Consider the following 12326-nt stretch of genomic DNA (forward strand, 5'->3'; position numbering starts at 1 on the left):
CTCTTCCCATATTTCTTTGTTTTAACTGTTACGGACTATTGGACAAAGATGCACAGACTTCTCTTCTTGTTCCATCTGTTTTTGCTCAAATTCTGCCTCAGATCTGGTTCTCAGAGCCTCCTCAGGCTGCTGCTTTGTTCTTGCAAAGGGCTTTTTCTTCACAGATACATTTGTTTAATTTTTTTTTTTTTTTTTTTTTTGAACAAGCATTTTGGAGATGTTGGAATCACTAGGCAAGACATGTACTACTGTGCCTTATCTATCTTGTATCCTAGTCTCTGTCTCTCTGGCTGTGGATCTAATCTATATTTCTAATACAGCTACATTGCCATGGCAACTAGAAGTCTAATACAAACTACACAGTAACATTAATTTTTTACAGAAAAAGCCCTATTTTCTGCTACTCCTTATTCAGCAGCTGTTGCTTAGTTACTTGGGGCTGGGCTTTACCTAATGACAAATGGGAGCAAGGGAAGGTTTGTTCGTGTGCCCTACCTCAGGTATAGTATGAAGAGGCCTTTTGACCTGAGACACTTCTGTTAATCATGGTGCCTCCTGTACATGTTGCTTCCTGGGGTGAGACAGTGGTAAAAATTTACCATTGGCCTATAATGGTAGGAAATTACTCAGTCTTCTCTTTCATCTTTCCATTTTCTGTATTGTTGTCTCTGATTTGTATTAACTTCTCTGATGGTGGGTTAGGAGCTATGGAGCCAGAATTTCTGCTCCTGTTGTGAACCAATGGAGGTAGCAGCTACTTAATGCTGCTGCTCCTGCCCACTTGGGCCAGGGTACTAGGTAACGCATCTAGGTATGTATATAATGTCATGTTCACAGCACACATTGGAGCTCAACTGAGAGCATTAGGCTCTTGCAGGATGCAGAGTTGTAGGTAACAAATCCTGTTATAAGGCTCCTCATTAGCCCATGCTGTGCCATGCCAGTTTAGCCGCATGGCTTCCAGCTCTGGAATTGGTGCCTTGGTATGGTCCTGCCCTGCACCACACCTACCTTGGGCATAGGTGAAAATGGGCTCAATGTGAGTGCAGGTATCTCTTGCCTTGGCTTCCATGAGCATGAGTTCACATCAGGTACCACTGACTGCCTCAAAACTTTTTTTTTTTCCCCTACAATTTGAATTGTAGGGGAAGAGTGTGGTCTACAAAGACAAATTTTTCAAGAATAAGGTAAATGAGTCTCAAAAGGTAAAGTAGTGCTAGACTGAGAACGCGAATAACAAGCACAGCAAAAACAGCCTCTCTGAATCGGAGTGAACTGAGTGATGTTGCAGAACTAACTGAAGTACATTTTAAGCTACATTCAATTGAGACTTTAAAAGCAGTTTTTAACCCAAGCAGTATTACTTTCCATAGTCTCAACATCTGTGACTTGTAGGTATGCTATGTTTGGGGTGCTTATTTGGGGTGCTTAATTTCAGAGAGTCTGATAAGTTATTTCATATTCACTGTTGATTACCTTGGGAATTATCCACTCAACCCTAGCATCCCTCAACTGAAACAGGTTCTCTTCTGGCCTGGTTACATTTGGCATCACTAAACAAAAAGAAACCTTAAGTGTGTTAGCACTGAAATAATTGCATTTGTTCCCAGACAGTCAGCGCAGCAGTAAGGAAGCAGCTATGTGTTGGACTAACATAAATGGTTTAACCTCATCCAGCTGTATGGGCTTTTAAAGATGCATCTAGAACATGTTGCTTGCTTGAAAGATCAGTCTGGAATGCAGTGGTGAAAAGTTCTTACATGAAATATACATTATATTGCAGGATCAAAGTAAATGTTTTTAATTCTCATTTAGACCTATGTTTTTAAATTTAAGAAAAGCTTGAAAATTCACTTTTTCAAAAAAAAAAAAAAAAAAAATCCTTTTATGTGTGACAAATGTGGGTATTTTGTTGCATTGTAGATCAGTTCTCTACCTGGAGCAGAAGTTTGTGCCAAAATCAGGCATTATTTTTTTAATGTGTCTGTTTGCAGAGAGATTCAGGATTCTTCTTCCATCAACAAATAGGAATAAATTCCACCCAAGCAGGCTTTAGGAATCTTCAGTGAGGGTACCATTGTCTTGTTGTTAAAGCAATTGCTTTGTCTTCTGAAAAGTGCAAAAAAATCAATCACTTCAAACACAGAAAGTATCTTTCTTCCTACCTTTATTCTCTGTATTTTGAGTCTGGAAGACTATTGTTTGGGGGATTTTCTTGTTGGTCACTTCCCTTTTTGTGTAACTTCTCTGTAAGCCAAAGAAAGGCTTGAACATATCAAAAAATCAAATAAAAACAAAACAATATACATCCAGGTCTATAGAGATGTACAGGATATGTGTGTGTAAATATACCATACGTTTAGCAAAGAGCTTCCTGTCCGTAGAGAATTTATTTCAGGTTATTGTTCATCAGTACCCTCTGGTGTGCAAGTTGTTTCACTTTTTTGGTAAGTAATGTACCTTTAAATATTGAAAATGTGTAACTTGTTTGTTCTCCTTTAGAGTGCTAATTTTCCTTACTTTTGTCCATTTCTTTATTTTAATGAGAAAAAGTGATCAGAATATGTTCTGTTATTGACTTAAAATAACAAACAGGAAAAATTACAGAAGCTAGCTTTCAGAGTGGAATATTAAAGAAAAAAATCTCATGATTCCGTAGAAGATTATTTTTAATGGATTGAGTTCACTTGCTAGGAATGCATTGGGGGGTTTTGTTTGTTTTTCAGTTTGTTCTGCTTTACTTTAAGATTTTTTCAAGACATTATTTCCCCCATGAACTATGTTGTGAAAGCATTCTTCATCTGTACACTTAGCAGTAATTGACATAATAGTTCTGGTTTTCTGAAATCCTTTAAGACTGAATATAAAAAGCCTTTTCATTAAATGGCTGTATGGCAAAGGTAAGAATTGTAGTTTTTGTTTTGTATGGAGCAGAGAAGGTTGACATTTACATGAAGAATCATAGAAGTTTATCCAAAGATGCGCTTTTTATTTATTTATGCATTTTATTCATTTTTCTACTATTTTAGAATGGAGTAATTATTTGCCTCTCTATCCTGCTACATAACAAGGAGCCATACTGGATTTTTCTTGGATCCGTGTTTTGTGAAGAGAAAAGGAGGCATGCTCTTCTGGTCAAGTATTAGTATGCTTGGCTAGAATATAAACTGTTTCAAAACACCATTTGGCTAAAAACCTACAAAGACAATTTTATGCTGTACTTTGTTTATCTAGGTGTCTTTCTTACATCTTTTATTTGGCATGTTCCTAAAGGAGCAAATAATGTTAAGAATCCATAAGTGATATTGTAATGTATTTGTCCCTAGATGTATTTGTGCATCTGCTCTGTGTTTTCAGTATGTTTTAATGCTAGTTTCAGAAGCTTTGAACCTGACAAATGTTTTAATATCAGTGGGGCTTTTTCCAACTGTTTTGGTCTGAATGGAGCTTCCCTTCTACTCAAATTGTGCAAGTGGTCTTTTGTGCAAGGAGAATGTGTGACTCAAAGCTTATAAAGCAGTACAACATTAAGAGATGATTGACTTGAGAGGGTGAGACACAGTTACTTGTCGTGCTGATAATAAGTGTACTCTCATTGCTGGTACTTAACACATTTGTATTGTGTTGATACTTCCAGGAATGTACTGATGTTTAGATGGCTTATTATCATCCAGTATGACTGAATGTGTTTTGCAGACTAAAACACCTCTTTCTAGAGGTTCTCATGCCTCCATTTGTTGTATACAACAGGCATGATGTGGTGGGTAAAAGTAGAGGTCTTTAATGTCTCCCATTGTAAGTGTCATTATGGGACCTTCTTGCACTGTGTGGTGTAACTAAATTGGCTTGTTTCTATAATTCTGTGCATCTCTTTGATTATCAGAAGATTAGGAATTAGACATTTATAGTAAAATGTTAATTTACATGTTTGCCTGGTCCTTTTTTAGAACAGTTTTTGTAAAGGTTTGTGAACAGGTCTTTCCTTGAGCAATTTCTGAAAGGATGGCTTTTATTTCCAAGGCTGTACCTTGCCTTTGTTGTATATCACTTTAACAACAGCTCTGCTAAAATTGCCCCTTTTGGTATGTTATGCATTAAATATTTTACAACACAATTGGCTTACAATTGGCTTCATTTAGCAGCCATCACATTTGCCTTCATTTCCTGTAGTTTGCAATGCATTCCACTGGCTTTCTGTGTTGTATGTCATAATGCTTTTTCCTGCCCTGCCACTGGTACAGGTCTCGATTTCCTGGTTGCTGACAGTCATGGTTCCATCAGCCTGTGCAGAAATTTCTTCTTACCATGTGTCAGAACTAGCTCTGTTTTCAGTCTTTAATTTTGCTACTATGATAAAATTGATGCATATAGAGGGTCTCCATTCATTTTGGTTAATTCTTATGTTTTGCGTATTTGCTTTCTCTTTGCTAGCTATAATTTTATTTTAAATTTTATTTTATTTTATTTTGTTTTATTTTATTTATTTATTTATTTTCTGACAGTATTTTTTCATGTATTTTAATTTGTTTCTCAGTCATACCCTGGCATCCTACAGCTCCTCAGAGTGTTATTTCTTAGCTTTCATAGTCTTGGGCTATGTCTTCTCTAAAAATACAGAATTATCCTGCTATCTGTAGTCACATCAATTTATGGTGTGATCCTCTGTCAGCACTACTGGGTTTTGGCTTGGGATCTCCTCTGCGAAGGCCTTTTACAAAATTGCCAGGTAGACAATCCTGTTTTCTTATACTGTATTAGTGATAGGTATAACTGTCCCATGTGCTTGGCTCCTGTGACAGCTGCTCTATTACAGAAGAATCTTGGTAGCTCTTCCAGAGATGGACAGCATGTGCATACTTCGACTTTTGCTCCAAGACCCTAATATTCTTTGTTCAAACCTGCTTATGTCCTGTATTGAGAGCTTTGCTCTAACCACTTCAGAGAGCTACCTTTCCATTGTTTGCTTTTAGTTGTTTTATCTGAGAAGTTAAGCAGAGTCAAACCAGGTCAGTTGCTGAATGGGTAGCCTCAAAGGTAGCTGATTTGCTGCAGGAAGTTTTTTTATGTTTAATTGGGTTGCAAGCTATTCTCAGAGTCAGGACTAAATCTCTATTGCCAAATTAACTAGCATTAGGGAGGACTTTACCACTGTAATTCTGTCTTTCAAATGAACTGAAGTTGAATCTCAGGCCACCATATTCACTACTAAATAAATAATAAAAAATCATGAAAGCCATTGTGAAAATAAATGCATCTGGCCATACTCCAGTTCTTGCCACTTCAAAGGAGAAGGGGCATGTAATTAGGGCAACATTGGAAACTGAAACAAGTATATATTCACCACTATGCCTCTGCGCCATCATACACTTGAAGTCTTTACCACTCCATATACCTGTGAGGAGGGAACGTGCTTTCTGATATTGCTGAATGGTTCACAGCACATGAAGCAAAACGGACAAACACCTTCGTCTGTGCCTACAGTTGTCCAGATGCTTTGATCTGCGAGCTGATGCATCCACATTACCCAGTAGAAGGACAGGGAAGGGAAGAGAGAGAAAAAAGCAAAGGCAGTTGCCAAAATTGGCACCCAGCCCTAGCTCTTGAATATGTTGGATCACCCTGAAAAGCATTCATATTAGTGTTGAGTAGTATAATTATTAGATTGTTGGTGTATGTCCCAGCAAAGTATGTGATTTTGTTATTCTTTAAAATATGACCAGACTAAATATGTTGTCAGTGTCATCAAAACTAAGCTAATTTTGCTGCTATCTTTGAGCCAAAAGGATGCCGGATTTTGCATTCTTTTCCAGTGCTTGGTTCTGCAGGCTGTGCACATACTGCTTTATTGTATGACAGTACTGCTCTGCAATGTTAGCGGCTGCCCTTGAGGCCAGATATTACATGAAGGAACACCATTTTGGATGCTCGTATCTTTGTCAGCTTTCCAGGAGAAATTAACGGTCATATTACAGAGGCAAAATAACTGGGGAGAAAACAAAGGATTATCAGTAACAATTTTTCTTGGTAAGAACATAGAGTATGGAAACAGCAGTATGCCACATTTTCTTCGTAGTAACTGAATTCCTTTGTAGGAATTTTCTTATTTTCTTCTTATTTTTTATTATTTTCTATAAAGTTTCTGTAATTGGAAAGCAAAATGCACTATGTATGAATTAGTTTATTTCCATAGACTTATCTTACTCTAGACACTATCATGGATTTTGTGAATTAAAGTACTTTTCATTATAGTGCTAACCTCTGTCATGCTGATGTACATCTTTCAGTCTGCACACTGTGGTTGCCTTTGTTGAGTGTTCAGCCCTACGTCTTAGCATCAGCAGTATCTGTGACAGCAGGTTAACTGCTACATGCATTTTTACTGTTCTTTCACAATATATTTCAGATTCACGTCAATGTAGCTATTTGCTTGGAGACTGGTTTTGTATTAAATGTCAATAAAAAAACTGATAGCATCTACGCAAACAGCAGTGGAACAAAATCCCATATAATTGCAAGTAATCCCATCTAAAAGGTCAGGGAATACTTGAATTGTTTTTGGCTGTTACTGTCAGGAAGCACAAGAAGAAATTATGTTTCAAGATGTGTGGCAGAAGACGTTTACACTTCTTGTCTTTGAATCAGCCCCCTAACATCACATAAATTATTTTGCATTTATATTATGTTCTTACATTTTATTCTTTTCCTCCCTTCTCAGATTCCTGAGTATTCACAAATACTTAGTTACCAATATTGAAAAGTAACTATTTTGGAAATGCAGATGACATTCACCAAAAATCTGGAAACTTCATATTGTTTCTAAATGAAGTAATGGGGGCAATTTAAGCAGAACATAATTACTAAAACTAAGAGTTGCCCAGAACTGTAAGCTTAACATATATTATTGAAAGATGGTCTTCTAAAAATTTAATGTGGATATATGGCCAGGAACTTCGTGGCATTTAGGATGGCACATGTTCTTGGAGATGTGTCCATGTAACAGTCATCAAATTTACAGCAAGGAGCTTGGTTTTGAGATTGGTTTGCCTGAGGGTGTAGTAACTAGTAGAGAGAGGTAATTTTCACTTATAAGGTATCTGCCTTCAGTTTGTTACTGTGGATAGATTTATTTTTTTCCTCACTTCAATTTTTACTCCAGTATTAAAAGGACTAAACTGTGTGACCTAATTTGCATTAAAAAAAAATGCATAAAATTTGACTGATAGATTGCTCTTGGCATATTGTAAAAAGAACAGCATGATAGACATGCAGGGTATAGGAAGGTAGTGAGTTACCACCAGGAATAATTTAGAAGGAATCCAGTCATCAGAGACTATATTTTAATTGTGCCCTCTTGTTTAGTATGTTTGTTTAATGCTCCTTTCAGGGAAAAAAAAAAAAGTTAAAAATTTCCCATTAGTTTCATAGTCACTAGATTAATGTTTTTCTTGATCAGAATTTGGATGATTAGGGGTTAGTGTTGTCAACATAATGCAAAATATAGACTCAAATGTACATGTTCAAGGAAAATTTTCTTGGCTGTATTTCCCTTGAGTTCTCTAATCCATAGTACAGCTATATGAACACAAAAAGTGGCTCTAAGTAGATGGGCTAATAAAAATGATCCACTACAATAGTGACATGGGTATTTCAATATACTTTAATTAAAAATAGGATTTTATATACATTTTATATACGTATTATACATAAATATGTATTTTAAAGGCCAATGGAAGAATTTTTCATTCAGCTGAAAGCTTAAAAGCCTTGACAATGAAAGTTGTCTCATGATCTGATGGAACACAACTTTTTTAGTTGTGTTCATTTATTTCGTATTTACTGCTATGGAACCAACATGGCAGCTTAAAAACATACTTGGGCAATCTGGGGTTTTAGGAATTGCTGGGTCAAGAAGGTACTAAAATGTAGTAAACAGAAATAGTTTATTTTCAACATCAAGGATTTGTTTTGTACTTTTCAACCTCAATGGGAGTCAAAAATAATATGAGATTGTAGTGAAATTTGGTTCCAGCATTTTCCAAATAATAATTGGTGTTATGTACTATAAGATTTTGTGTTTGGATATATACCATAATTCATCCAAGTATGGGAAAAAAAAAGTATTTTATTTTGTGTCCCCACCAGTAAACATTTAAATATAGCAATAATGGCCTTATCAAATTGAAGATTAAAATAAATATCTAAAGTGTTGCCATGAGATATTCCAAGGGTTTAAAGAAATAAAATTGAATAAATAATCTACTGTTACGTTGACTCACTTATGTCCTCCAGAACAAGTGCTCAACAGGGTCACCTAGAACATGTTGCACAGGGTATCCAGACAGGTTGTATAGAATTTATTTTGACACTCTTTATTAACACAGGAAATTGCAATAGTTTGCAGACACTAAATTTTGGGGTACTGAATAAGCTGAAGATGATAACAGAGTTGAAGAGATTCCATTTCAGAAAAATCTCTCCGTTCCGCTCCAAAAAATAAAATTCTTTCTTTCCCTAGATCCAGCCATTGTAAATGGAGTTTATTGGTCAGAATCCTTAAATAAGGTGTTTGTTGATAACTTTGATCGTGACCCTTCTCTCATCTGGCAGTACTTTGGAAGTGCAAAAGGATTTTTCAGACAATATCCAGGTAAGAAGAATACAGGTTGAAAAAAAAAAAGAAAAGCTATGGTTGCAAATTTCCATTGAGCATTTTCACAAATCCTTACATTCACAGATACTTGCAAGTTCAATTTTAATTTATCTACTTTTCAGAAAGATTTCTATTGAGTGTTTTCAATGTTCTGATTTTTTTTTTTCTGCTAGTTTCCATTTGGAAGTTAAACCCCTAAGATAGCTCACACATATTCTTTATTCATATATACATAGATATGAAAAATAACTTCTGAACTGTCTGTGGAGAAAAACTAAAGACCCTTCATACATTACCGAACTTAGATAATGTGTTCTATTAAGACATACATGAAGATTTTAATTTATCCGGTAATTTATCCTGTTCTTAGATTTCCCCATAATTTATTATCTTGCATTTAAAGATTTCAAAAATTTGTTTTAAAGGTACTTTCATACAAGTTGTAATAAAATTCAACTAAATCACTTTTCTTATTTCTATTTAGCAAATAAATACTAAATGTATTACAAGTTAAGGTTTATATTTAATTGCATGTCAAATATGCTACATACTAAATAAACTAAAAAGCTAAATAAATTCATCCCCAGCTTCTGCAATTTTGGATCAGGCTCAGAGTGAACTTTTCCTTTAGCTGACAGTTCAGTGACCCATGTTGTGTTTTCATTTTTATTTGTTTTGGTTGTTTGTTTTTATGTATGAAGTCTTGAGTTTAATGCGAGCCAGTTTACTGTAAGCCTGTAGGTTTGAAAGTGGCTGAAAGCAGTATATACATCTGTATTAATTTTAGATTATGGTTGAGTTCTCAAGCCCCACAGTATTTTAAGGATAGAAAATGTTAATCTTTATTTTAAAGGCTGTTTTTTTGTTTTGTGCTAGATGATTGAGTGCAAAAGCTGAAAGGACTGCCTGTCAATCTTTTTTTTTTTTTTTTTTTTTTTTTTAAATGGTCAAAATACAAAATGTATGACCTGTGAGTGAACCTCTTAATATAGCAGTACCTGTTGAGATAAGCAATGAAATGTTAAGCACATACAGTTTGAAAGGGACTTGGCCAGCATGTCATGAAAATGGTCAGCACCGAAGACCAAGTATGACAATACTTCAGTGACAATAGTATGATGTGCACAGTAGTTCTGAAGAGGTTTTCACTTTAGAGTAGGTTATAAAGGAGTGAGAAAATCATAAATCGTATTGTTTCTGTCAGTGCTATTTTATCCTTTTTTTTTTTCTCAGCTACCTTATAATAGCAAATGTAAAATTCAAATATGAAACTCTTAAACATTACTTTGTCACAACATCACAGATGCATTTTGAGAAGTTACTGTGTAAAATTTTGTAATCTTTTTTTATATTTATTTATTTATTTATTTTCCGAACAGGTATTAAATGGGAACCTGATGAGAATGGAGTCATTGCATTTGACTGCAGAAATAGAAAGTGGTAGGTAATAGATGTCCAATGTTTAAGAAATGTAGAAGAAAGAAAAGTTCAGTATTTTAAAGAACAAGATGTTTTGTCTTTCATCTTAGGTACATCCAAGCAGCTACTTCTCCAAAAGATGTGGTAATTTTAGTAGACGTCAGTGGCAGTATGAAAGGGCTTCGACTGACCATTGCTAAACAGACAGTTTCATCTATTTTGGATACCCTTGGTGATGATGACTTCTTCAATATAATTGCTGTGAGTGTCTCAGGACTTTTTTTCCATCTTTTTCTTCCATCTTTTCACAGAGAATAATGCAATGACATATAATCTTCTGTTGCTATCTATCGTGTTTTTATCACAAAATACAATTGAAAAATGTTGAGGGCAGGTGATAGATATCAGATGGCATTTGGACTAACTGGAAAGACTGATTTTTCAGTGCAAGCTGGTGACAGTGTTTCAAAGAGTTTTTCTAGGAGTTGCAATCTGAAGCCCCTTAAGCTGTCATACTCATAGCGGGGTTTAATTAATAGACAACCAGATTAGGGGAAATTAATAGAATAAGATGTTAGATCTTGCTGAAGCTTGCATGGCAAGGTGAAATACCAATGTATCTCCTCATTTTTACAGTTCTCCTCAATGTGAATCTGAAATGTGCTGTGTACCTAGCTAATTGAGTTTCAGAAGTGAAATGTTCACAAAACAACTCTAAAGCAAGATAATGAATATAAGAATCTACTGCATACTATCATTTTAATGACCCATCATAAATCTTCTAAAATTATTTTTGTCACATTTTTCATGTACTTATAATGCAACATTGAATATTATGAACACATAACACAATTTCAGATGCTATTCTCCAAAAGTAAGATTTATTGATCTGTAAAATCATGTGAAAAGCAATGCCTGATGTTTAGCATTGAAGACATATTAAGTTCTAGGATACTTTTTCCATATTGATCCTATGATATGACATTATTTTGCAAATAACAACAAGTGTATTGTAACGTTTTGTGGAAAGGTTTTACTGGTGCTTACGAACAGTGATAACTAAGAATCATCAGTAGTTCTGTTATTCGTGTGTGGTAGTTGGTTCACATACAAGCTTTAAATATATAACAAGGGGATAGTTTTACACTTATTGAGGTGTAATGGGATTGATCATGACTATGTTTTGGCTGAGGAGGGGAGATATTGATGGTTCTATAAATTTCCCTTTGATATTGTTTTGAGAGTTAGTAAATAAAACCACTTTATAAGTAAGTGCTTTTATCATTAATGTAAATCCCAAGAATGTATTCAAACTTCTGAATATAAGGAGGATTTGGGCCTTCCCATGGTATGGTAAAACAGAAGTGCCATTTTTCTATTAAAATAAACAATCCCGGTAACACTAGTGTAAATCATTGACATTGTCTGGAGTATGAAATAACTATGCCTGAAATATATGTGCATGTACTGTATTTTTAATAAATTAGTTCAGAATATCTTTTGTATTAATCTTCCCTCATAATAATTACATAATTAACTCATGTAGAAGGAGGGCATAATTGATTGGTCGTAGGAGGACAGTTGGACCAGATGATCTTGGAAGTCTTTTCCAACCTTAATGATTTTATTATTCTATTAGTTTTTTATTATCCCTTTACACTGTACAAAATGTTTTCTAAAGGCATTCAGTTGGCTTTTGGGGTTGTTATACGTTTCAGTATCCTGTGCACATAAAAGTTGAGAATTTTCATTAATGGTAATAGGAGTTATGGTCAGTACATACTAATGTAATCAAAAATTCAATTAACACTTAAAAATATTTAGTAGGATAGAAAACAAATAACAACAACAAAACAAAGCAGCCAACAACAAGCCCTCAAAGCTGTTAGCAGTACATTAGTTGGATTGTTTCATATCCATTAGGTCCATTTGTTTTTTTACTAAATATATTTCAAACTTTATATGTAGCAGAAAGCAGAATTCAGTGTGAGTCTTTCCAGAAAATAAACATAAAAACATAATGTTAGAAATTGTTTTAGCTTTCATGGTTAGGTTGTTGCAAGATCTATCTGAAATTGATGGACTAGATGATTGAATTGCAAGAAATTGTTTAAATACAAGAGTGATTTTGTGCTGCCTATATTAAAATGTAAGGTCAGTGTACTGGTGCATGAAAGAGATGCCTACAACAACAAGAGAAAAGGCATATTTTTCCAATTTGCTTTGAAGTGTAACTCCAGCTCATGCATTAAATTAA

The 12326-nt window shown here is 34.7% G+C and overlaps 1 protein-coding gene across 6 annotated transcripts in view; it reads left to right on the plus strand.

Annotated features, from left to right (window-relative positions):
* Positions 1 to 12326, plus strand: part of CACNA2D3 (calcium voltage-gated channel auxiliary subunit alpha2delta 3) — a 468808-nt gene that overhangs the window by 185520 nt on the left and 270962 nt on the right. For all 6 annotated transcript variants that reach the window (XR_014696338.1, XR_014696339.1, XM_084530631.1 and 3 more), the window contains exons 6-8: positions 8516 to 8647; positions 10030 to 10090; positions 10180 to 10330. Coding sequence is in view for 4 of the 6 variants with exons in the window: in XM_084530631.1 (XP_084386757.1) it covers positions 8516 to 8647; positions 10030 to 10090; positions 10180 to 10330 (344 nt within the window). In the remaining 2 variants the exon portion in view is untranslated. The remainder of the gene's footprint in view (positions 1 to 8515; positions 8648 to 10029; positions 10091 to 10179; positions 10331 to 12326) is intronic.

Source organism: Aythya ferina (genome assembly GCF_964211825.1).
Source record: "Aythya ferina genome assembly, chromosome: 10".
Taxonomy (NCBI): domain Eukaryota; kingdom Metazoa; phylum Chordata; class Aves; order Anseriformes; family Anatidae; genus Aythya; species Aythya ferina.